Source organism: Crocuta crocuta, unplaced genomic scaffold (genome assembly GCF_008692635.1).
Source record: "Crocuta crocuta isolate KB4526 unplaced genomic scaffold, BGI_CrCroc_1.0 scaffold142, whole genome shotgun sequence".
NCBI classification, from domain to species: domain Eukaryota; kingdom Metazoa; phylum Chordata; class Mammalia; order Carnivora; family Hyaenidae; genus Crocuta; species Crocuta crocuta.
In genome coordinates this window covers 1,966,166-1,976,335 of record NW_027528892.1, presented here as the reverse complement: position 1 = coordinate 1,976,335, position 10,170 = coordinate 1,966,166, and the positions used below count along the sequence as shown (strand labels likewise).

Below are 10,170 nucleotides of genomic sequence, written 5' to 3'. Positions count from 1 at the left end.
GGGGAACAAAGAAAGCCCAAGTGTGAAGGGGACAGACTGTCTCCACACACCAGTGTCCCCTCTAGGCCTTTAGATACACTGGCCTCATGCCACTGGGCATTTTCTAATAGACTGGATCCAGGGCACATGGGACCTCCCTGCAATATTTTTTTAATGTTTAATTCTTTTTGAGAGAGAGAGTGCGAGACAGCGTGAGCAGGGGAAGATCAAAGAGGGAGGGAGACACAGAATCCGAAGCAGGCTCCACCCTGCGAGCTGTCAGCACGGAGCCTGATGCAGGGCTCGAACCCCCAAACCTTGAGATCATGACCTGAGCCAGAGTCAGATGCCCAACCGACTGAGCCACCCAGGCGCCCCAGTGGACTATTTTTTGCAACCGCCTCTGAATCTATAGTTACCTCAAAAACAAACAAAGCAAAACTCTACCCAGTCTAAGAACCAATGTTCAAGGACAGCGGTCGGAAAATCTCAGTAGGCATTAGAATCGCCCTGGAGGGCTCGTAAGAGGGAGCCCAGTCCCCTCCCCCCGCCCCAGGGTTTCTGATTTAGTAGGTTTGGGCTAGAGCCTGATTGTTATTTAATTTCTAACAAGTACCACAATTGTGTGAGCTGCAGCTGGTCCAGGCCCACACCCAGAGGGCTGGAGAGACTGAATGGTGGATCATACTTGACCCACTCACCTTCCTCTAAACCCTAACTCTCCCGGGAGGCACGGGGAAAGCACAAAGCTCGCAGTGGGGCGGGCGCAGGGTCGCAGGCCCGTCTGAACACACAGCAAAGTTCATCCTCGCTGGCCGTGGAGGTGGGCAATCAAGCCATCGAAACGGCCTCATGGGTTTCAGTGGGAAAGGGGCGACTCTGTGGTGTGACAAGCCATAGGAGTCACTAGGTTACTACAATGGCCAATCAGAAAATTCTTACCTTGGGGCGCCTGTGTGGTTCAGTCGGTTAAACGTCTGACTCCTGATTTCAGCTCAGGTCATGAACTCACGGTCCTGAGTGTGAGCGCCGGGTGAGGCTCTGCACTGACAGCGTGGAGCCTGCTTGGGGTTCTCTCTTTCCTCCTCTGCCCGTCCCCTCCTCCGGCTCCCTCTTTCTATCAAAAAGAAACATTTAAAAAAACCCCAAAAAAACAAAACTCTCAATGCCCAGGCCACACCCCAGAGCAGCCAAATCCTTACCTCTGGGAGTGGCCCCCATGCCTGGGTGGGTTTTTTTTTTTTTTATTGTTTTACTCTCTAGATGGTTCCAACATGCAGCCACACTGGAAAATGGGGCTGTGGAGAAGCTTTGGGTGAGCTTCATCGATGAGAGCCCCTGCGAGTAAAATGAACGAGGAGGCTGTAGCTCCTAAACATTTTCCAGGTCTGGTGAAGGAAGGCGGACTTAACCACCAAGATGGAGCTCCGTCTCCCGCTCAGCTCCAAGAGCGCTCAGAGCCTGAAGCTTTTGGGTGAAGGGCGAATCCACACGGACAGATTGCAGACAGGGAGCCTGTCCCAGAGAAGGACTGTAAACCCTCCGTACAAACAGGAGGACTTGTGTAAAGGGCCACTTCCTGTGGGAAGTGACAGACCCGGGGCTCTGAGTGTTACTGGACCCCACCTGGGAGTTCAACCTCTTTTCTCAAAAGGTCCCGAGAGCAGAAGCATCAGAATCATCAGGAAAGGGGCGCCTGGGTGGCTCAGTCGGTTAAGCGTCCGACTTTGGCTCAGGTCATGATCTCGCGGTTCGTGGGTTTGAGCCCCGCGTCGGGCTCTGTGCTGACAGCTCAGAGCCTGGAGCCTGTTTCAGATTCTGTGTCTCCCTCTCTCTCTGCCCCTCCCCTGCTCACGCTGCCTCTCTCTCTCTCTCTCTCTCTCTCTCTCAGAAATAAATAAAACATAAAAAAGTATTAAAAAAGAATAGAATCATCAGGAAGAAGTATCACTTCTTCCAAGTGCAGATCCTCAGGTCCCCGAAGACGAGGAAGGTCTGAGAGACTGTACCACGAGGAATCTAAGGAGGCCCGACAAGGAAACGCAGTGTGCGATCCTGGGTAGGAGACTGGGGTGGGGCATTGTGTGAAAATCAGTAAAGTGTGGGGCTGTTCCAACATATTAACAGTTGGCACATGTGTGGTACCGATGAACGAGGTTAGCAGAGGAAACGCTGTAGAACACACGGGAAACCTGTGGGCTTGAGAAAACTATTCTAAAACTCAGCGCTTTTTAACACTCATTTTTAGAGCTTGAGAGGGAGAGAGAGAGAACATGAGCATGGGAGAGGCAGAGAGAGAAGCCCAGTCTCCACTCAGCGCAGAGCCTGATATAGGGGTTCGATCCCATGACCATGAGATCATGACCTGAGATAAAGCTGAACCGTGACTGAGCCACTCACACACCCCAAAACCCAGTTTCTTAAAATGCAGATTCTCACGCCCCACCCCGGAGCTACTGAATCAGAACCTGAGTGTGGGCCGCCTCACCCGTGGCTCAACAAGGCCCTCCCTCAGGGGACACCCATGTCACGAAATTAAGGTGACCTAATAACAAGTGTCTCAGAATGCCTCTGTAGTCGATGTGGAAAATTATAGTTCTCCAAAGTTAGCAAAATATGCAGGATGCAGGTGACAGAGGAACAGGCAAATCACAAAGGATTTGAGGGCAGTGTAACTACTGCGCGTGAGACTGTAACGGTGGGTGCATGTCACACACATGTCTAAACCCGTAGAATGCACAACACCGAGTGAGCCCCTAAACTACACGCTCTGGATGACAATGACATCAGCATGGGCTCATCAGCTGTAGCAAATGTACCACTGATACGGGGTGCCGGTAGTAAGGGAGGATGCGCTTGACTGGGGACAGGGGGCCTCTGGGAAATCTCTGTACTTTGCACTTTATTTTTTAATGTTTTTTATTTGTGAGAGAGACAGCGTGAGCAGGGGAAGGTCAGAGAGAGAGACACAGACTCTGAAGCAGGCTCCAGGCTCTGAGCTGCCAGCACAGAGCCCAAGCAGGGCTTGAACCCACGAACCGCGAGATCGTGACCTGAGCCGAAAGTCGGTGCTTAACCGACTGAGCCACCCAGGAGCCCCTCAGTTTTGTTGAATCTAAACTTACTCTGAAAATGTCTATTTATTCAGTGGTATTTGAGGATTCAGAATGTGTTTACACTTAAGAAAATGTTCGGGGCGCCTGGGTGGCTTAGTCGGTTAAGCGTCCGACTTTCACTTAGGTCATGATCTCACAGTTCATGGGTTCGAGCCCCGCGTCGGCCTCTGTGCTGACTGCCAGCTCAGAGCCTGGAGCCTGTTTCAGTCTGTGACTCCCTCTCTGACCCTCCCCTGGTCACGCTGTCTCTCTCTCCCCTAGAAATAAATGAAACATTAAAAAAAAAATTTTTTTTAAGAAAATGTTCATCTGAAACCCAAATTTCTGAGTATTTCATATTTAATCTGGCCACCCTCCTTGGATCATCCTATTTGACAAGGAAGTAATGGAAAACAAGACGGGCACCTGGGTGACTCAAGTCAGCTAAGCATACAGCTTTGGCTCAGGTCATGATCTCACATCAGAATTCATGAGTTTGAGCCCCTGAGTCAGGCCTTGTGGTAACAGCTCAGAGCCTGGAACCTGCCTCGGATTCTTTGTCTCCCTCCCTCTGCCCCTCCCCCACTGGTCCTCTGTCTCTCTCAAAAATAAACATTAAAATTGTTCTTAAAAATAATGGATAACAGGAAGACATTCGGCAGCCACAATTTAATAAGGAAATATTGACAATAAGACTTACTTTCATAAACCAAAAAGCCTTATAAGGAAAACAATGTGACATAATTAAAACAGAAAATGAAATCCAATAAAGATGTCATCATTCCAAGATCCTCCACAAACATTGATGGAACATCTGCTGTGTTCCAGAAACCTTGTAAGTGCTTATGATATGTCATTTTTATAAAATAGGTGATAAATCGCCATTAACTTCCTTAAGAAGGGACTTGGCTCTGATAACAAAATCTTTGGGAAGTCACTTTCGAATGTATTTTTTGGTGGCGTTTAAAAGTTCCCAGCTGGCGAAAGGCATGGCTACACTCGCTACACACGTAGGGCTTTGCCCCAGAATGGGTGCGCCTGTGGACGTTGAGGTTCCCCTTGTGGCTGAAGGCCTTCCCACACTCTTCGCACGCGTAGGGCTTCTCATTGGTGTGGACCCTCTTGTGGCTCCGCAGGGTGGAGTCGTGGGTGAACGTCTTGAGGCAGATCTCGCAGGAGTAGGGCTTCTCACCTGTGTGGATTCTCTGGTGAACCCGGAGATCCGAAGTCTGCATGAAACTCCCGGAGCAGATGCTGCATTTAAAGGGTCTCTCTCCCGTGTGCGTCCTCCAGTGGATGGAAAACTGAGATTTATAACGAAACACCTTCTCACACAGGCTGCATACATTTGGTGTCCTTCCCGTGGCGTTTTCCCCCACAGAACGAACTGATGTCGACGCAGGCTGTGCTGAGAATTCCTTGTCAAGCTGTGTGGCTGCATCTTGGGAAATGGAGGTGGCTTTCTGTTTTCTCCTTTTGGGACTTTGAGTCTTCTGGGACTCTCTTCTCTTTCCACTCTGAGCGGAAACTTGTCTCTCTGAAAAACGCCTGGAAGATGTGTCCGCATCCACACTTTTAATGTAGGTTCTTTCTTGGCGAGTCTTCCCACCCTCTGTCCTCACTGAAGCTGTTGAAAGAAGGGTTAACACAACTCTTATGAGCGTCTTCAATGATGCCAGCCTCATTTTTTTTTAAATTTTTTTTTTAATGTTTTATTTATTTCTAGGAGAGAGAGAGAGAGAGAGAGACAGCGTGAGCAGGGGAGGGTCAGAGAGAGAGAGAGGGAGTCACAGACTGAAACAGGCTCCAGGCTCTGAGCTGGCAGTCAGCACAGAGCCCGACTGCGGGGCTCGAACCCACGAACCGCGAGATCATGACCTAAGCGAAAGTCGGACGCTTAACCGACTGAGCCACCCAGGCGCCCCGATGCCAGCCTCATTTGAACCAAACACTGATATGGGCTAAGAACTTCCCATCAACCAGCAAACCTGAGACTGGGTTGTATGTGGGACACTCTGGAAATCAGTGATGGAAAAGGTATTTGAGAGCCTCCCTCCCCACCACCACCAGGAGAGGTCAATGCTTCATCTCCAGCCCCCTACCCGGCAGAGGAAGTCACTCTTCCCAGTTTCCATGCTCACCAGGATGCTTCAGAAGGGGAGGCTTTTGGGATTTAAGTATTCTTGTCTCTTCCAGGTCTTCCGTCAGATTTTCCACGTTCTCCTTGAGCCTCAGACCCTCCACTACACCTTCTCCAGGAATGGTCTCGGGCAGGAGAGCGTTCTGTCCCTGACAATAGGCAGTCACTATCATTATCGATGTGCCTAAATTAAGGCATGGAAAGCTCTGGTTTCTCCTTTCCCCATCCTGCCCATCTCCCTAATCTGAGGCTCCAACTATCTCCATAATAGTGTTGTGGTTATGCCCCACCTTCCCTTGGGGCACCCCATCACTCCTGGTAATCATCACCTGATTCTCAGAATTGTTGTCAATCAATACCCACTGCGCCTTTAAGTCATGCACACGCATCACAAGTTTTTGTGCTTAGAGAATTAAGAGCATCAATTCTCTAAACACACCTCAAGTCACCCCCAATTCCCCCCGCCTGACTCTGGAAGCAAGATGGCTCTGGGCGCAGGTGTCCCTGCTCAGCACTACTTGCTATTTTGGCTGGATGATTCCATTGCGAGGCTGTCCTTCCTACGCTTGCTTTGTGGGACGATTAGCGTACCCGGTCTCTCACCAGGCAGGTGTGAAGAGCACCCCCCATCCTCACCTCCATCTGACAGCTAAGAAGGTCTCTAGACATTTGCAAATGTCTTCTGAGAGGCAAAATGACTCCAGGTGAGAACCACTCCTGTAAGATATTGACAACATTCCCCAAATGCTGTCCTTTGGGTAACTGTCACTTCATGGAACGCCTCGGAGAAAGCTGACTATGGAAAAGTCAGCTTTCAGTTCATTACCCTGTGGCAAATTGACCTGGCACCATTTCATTGCTTTTCATTTCTTTCTCCAGACTTAACACTAAAAGCTTTTTGTTTTAATTTTTTTTAATGTTTTATTTATTTCTGAGAGAGAGATAGCGTGAGCAGGGGAGGGGCAGAGAGAGAGGGAGACACAGAATCTGAAACAGGCTCCAGGCTCTGAGCTGTCAGCACAGAGCCCGACGCGGGGCTCGAACTCACGAACCGTGAGATCATGACCTGAGCCAAAGTCGGACGCTCAAACGACTGAGCCACCCAGGCGCCCCAACACTAAAAGCTTTAATGGCAGGAGGACAAAGGCTGGGGAGTCTTAATTCTCCATAGAGGTTCAGAAATATGTCTAGGGACTTGATGCATCCATGGGAATTCCTAGGCTAAATGGGTCTAGTTCGATGCTATGCTAAATACCCCAATAATTCTAGCGGCTACACACACAACTTCGGGTACCTTCTGCCACCACTCCCTAGAGATCGAGGAGGGCATCACACTCACCTGCTCCCTTGAGGGTTCACTGACTCCTGGAAGATTCTGGAGCTCTCTGCTGACCTGGCTGTTCTCTGGATGTATCTCACTCCCAGAGGACTGGGGCTTCTTGGACAAGCCTGTCACAAGATCGGCGTCCCCAGCCTCAGTGTCAGCCTTCTGAACATCTGAACTTTGCACAAGAAATTCCTGTCCTTGTATATTGACTATGGTCTGTGGGGAGAAGAATAAAACAAGGTCAGATTCTCTTAAGAACCGGAATGTAGCTTTTGTACTGTGTACATCCTACCACGCAATTTGTGGGAATAACTTGTTTAAAATGGCAACCAGGGGCACCTGGGTGGCTCAGCCGGTTAAGCCATCTGACTTCAGCTCAGATCATGATCTCACTTCACTGCTCGTGGGTTCGGGCCCCACATCGAGCTCTGTGCTGACAGCTCAGAGCCTGGAACCTGCTTCAGACTCTGTGTCTCCCCGCTCTCTACCCCTCCCATGCTCATGCTCTGTCTCTTTTTCTCAATAATAAATGTTAAAAAACTGTAAAAAAAAAGTATAATAAAATGGCAACCAAAAATGTCTCCCAAAATTGTCAAATGCACCCCTAGGAGATGAAGATGAAATCACTCCGCCCCCTTGTATTGGGGAACTAGATACTGGCCTAATATCTAACCAACCTCAGTACTTTTTTTCCCTATTTTTTCCCACCGTCCCAACTAATACTAATACTCAGCTAACACTCAGCCCTCAAACTGTCCTCCTAAAGCATGCCTTGTACACTCCTATCTAGGCTCGTGCAACATGGTGCAGTGAAAACCCCAACACCTCCCCCCAAGTGAGGCTTCCAATGTTTGGCCTACATGTCACCCAGCTTTCCTTAAGAATCTCCTTCTGCCATCATTCCGGATTAACACCTACATACCGTTCCCACAGCTATTTTCCCACGATGTTGTAGAAGCTTGTAACCTCCATCCGTGGCTCGGCTGCTGGAGGATTCCATCTCCCACCAGCGTGCACAGGGAAAGGGGGGCTGCCACGTTGGACCTAGCTCCCTTCTGTCCACTTGTTACAAAATGGACTATAGAGAACCCATCTCCAGTGACTGGAGCAAATGTGCATGTAGTACACCAGGTTCTCCCCTCCTAGATCCTTCTGACCCTTGCTTTTTCTACAAAGGATACAGGCACACTCAAGCCACCATGATGGAAAATGTTCCCATGTAAATAAAGTCTTACCTGGTCTGGTGATTCTTACCCAAGAGCCAAAGTTTTGACCCTATAAGACATTTGGCAACCACCAGAGATTTTTGGTGGCGGATGGGGTGGGGTGGTGAGGTTTGATTTTCACAACCAGGGGAGGTTGGCATTGACGCCAAGGATGCTGTGGACCACCCACGATGCATCAGAAAGCCCCCAAAGCAAAGGATGGCCCGCCCCCAGTTATCCCTAGTTGGTTTGAGAGTCCCCCCCCCATCCAGTCAAAAGCCTCCTCTCCCAACCCCTCCCTTTCCAGCCTCCCCGGACTCGTTACCATGGCAACGTGTCCACTGCACTTCTCTGCAACCTGTAGCTGCTTTACTCAGGTAGGATCACTTGTAAGAGGGTCTCTGGTGATACGAAGGATTGTGGGGCCAGTGGACTGCTTTCACTCTTTTTCCTCGGGTGTCTGGAACATCCCTTACACAACCGTCCCAGAGAGCTACCTAGGGCAGGGCGAGTGACCGCCGCCAAGTGCATAGACCCGTGAAACCCACCAGATGCCAGTAATGTCCCCTCTCCTGCCCATTGCAACAGTCAGAGATGTCTCTAGACATTGCTGAGCGTCTCCTGAGGGGCAGTCTGCCTTCCACTGGAGAACCACTGACCCGGAGAATAACCCCCCGTGGCCCCCATACCAGCTCCCCCTTTCCCGTTGCAATGAAGGCGCTGCTCACCCATTTCTTGGGGGTCTGGTTGCTCCGCAGCAGGCCCTGCAGTTCTCTGCAGCTCTGCACGCCACTCTCCTTGACTAGGACCTGGAGCTCCTGCGGCATGGAGATCAGGAACTGCTCCATCACCAGCGCATCCAGAATCTGCTCCTTGGTGTGCAGGTCTGGCCGCAGCCACAGCTGGCAGAGCTCTCTGAGCCTCCTCAGGTCCTCCACGGGGTCCGACCTCCCCGAGCTGGTAAACGCCCGGAAGCTCACGTGCCACATCTCGCGGCTGCTGTCTTGCCCTCCAGCGGGGGCTCCTTGGGCTTCCTCACGATCCTCTGAAAACGTCTGGTCCGTGGCCATACTTACTGGAGAGTTTTCCAATATGGCTCCGTGCAAACTCTCTAAAGGCTGGTGCCTAATTAAGACCCACCTAAAGGAATTTACTCTGGTTCTCCTCAGCAGTAGACTGGCTGTGTTTTCACAAGTCTGGGGGTGGGTGGGGAGGAGAGAATGAACCAGATTAGCTTGTTTATTTATTTTGAGAAAGAGAGATAGCAAGCAAGCGGGAGAGGGGCAGAGAGAGGGAGAGAGAGAATCCCAGGCAGGGTCCACACTGTCAGGTTAGAACTCAGGAACTGTGAGATTGTGACCTGAGCCAAAACCAAGAGTCAGATGCTGAACTAACCGAAATATTAGCCCAAGATTGTCCCCCAGCACACTTCCTTGTTCATCCCAGGATTACTCATTTGCTCCAGGAAAGGGAGGACTCAAGAGAATCCTAACAGGATTAACAGATAACTTTGTTACCGTGATAAGATACACATGGCATAAAATTCAGTCCTTTAAACTATACAACTTTGTGGGGTGCTCACATTTGCAATGCTGTACAACCACTCGCCACCACTGTCTAGTTCCAGAACTTATTTATGCCCCAAAAAGAAACCCTGCCCCATCCCCACCCACCCCTTCCCCCTGGTAATCCATTATCCGGCTCTGTCTCTAAGGGTTACATACTTAGTGTCATCCCAGAAAAAAGATTTAAAATCCAACGCTCTTTGAAGTTTTCAGAGAAGCAAGATGTTGGAAGAGTTTAAGACGTTCTCAACCTAGCTCCCAAAGTCAGGAACCACTTTGTTACTCTGCGGACTTGGGGGGGTGGGGGCCTCAGTTCACAAGGGAGAGCCCCCAGCACCCAGGTAAGGGGGTCTAACCCTAGCGGCTATAGGAGGTTGATGAGGCCCTTAACTAAAGATTCGATTTCACCCCGTGGACAGCAAACACCTAGTGATGTGTGTTTAAGCAGCAGCGTGGCCCGCTGAGCAGTCTCAGGAGAACCATGTGCCACGTGGAACTCAAAGGCAAGACATTTTGCCTAAAATCCACAATAGTCCACCTTCGCCCTGTTTCGGATCACTGGGGAGGCTTACTTCGTCTCAGTGTTTCAGGTCCACGTTCAGCTTCAATTAGCCGTGGGGTCCTGGCCAATCAGTCAGCTCTTGGGAGACCATAGCCCTTCTCCGGGACGTGGGCAAGATGAAATCTACCTCTGAGGTTGCGTAAGGACAAAGAGGAGGCTGAGGACACGCCTGGCGCGTGTTTACGGGATGGAGAGACCAACATTTAGATCTATGGTTCTCAACCAAAGGTGACAAAAGCCACCCCGCTCCCCTCGTACCTCAGGACCGTGGGCAACACCTGGAGACATTTTTGGTTG

At 50.3% G+C, this 10,170-nt stretch overlaps 1 protein-coding gene across 1 annotated transcript in view; it reads right to left on the bottom strand.

The window, feature by feature from the left end:
- Window positions 1-3,742: 3,742 nt before the first annotated feature.
- Window positions 3,743-10,170, bottom strand: part of LOC144225765 (zinc finger and SCAN domain-containing protein 5B-like) — a 6,981-nt gene continuing 553 nt past the window's right edge. The window contains exons 2-5 of the mRNA XM_077757035.1: window positions 8,475-8,942; window positions 6,554-6,757; window positions 5,216-5,363; window positions 3,743-4,701 (exon numbers count right to left, since the gene is read on the bottom strand). Coding sequence (XP_077613161.1) covers window positions 3,968-4,701; window positions 5,216-5,363; window positions 6,554-6,757; window positions 8,475-8,816 — 1,428 coding nt within the window. The 5' untranslated portion in view covers window positions 8,817-8,942 and the 3' untranslated portion in view covers window positions 3,743-3,967. The remainder of the gene's footprint in view (window positions 4,702-5,215; window positions 5,364-6,553; window positions 6,758-8,474; window positions 8,943-10,170) is intronic.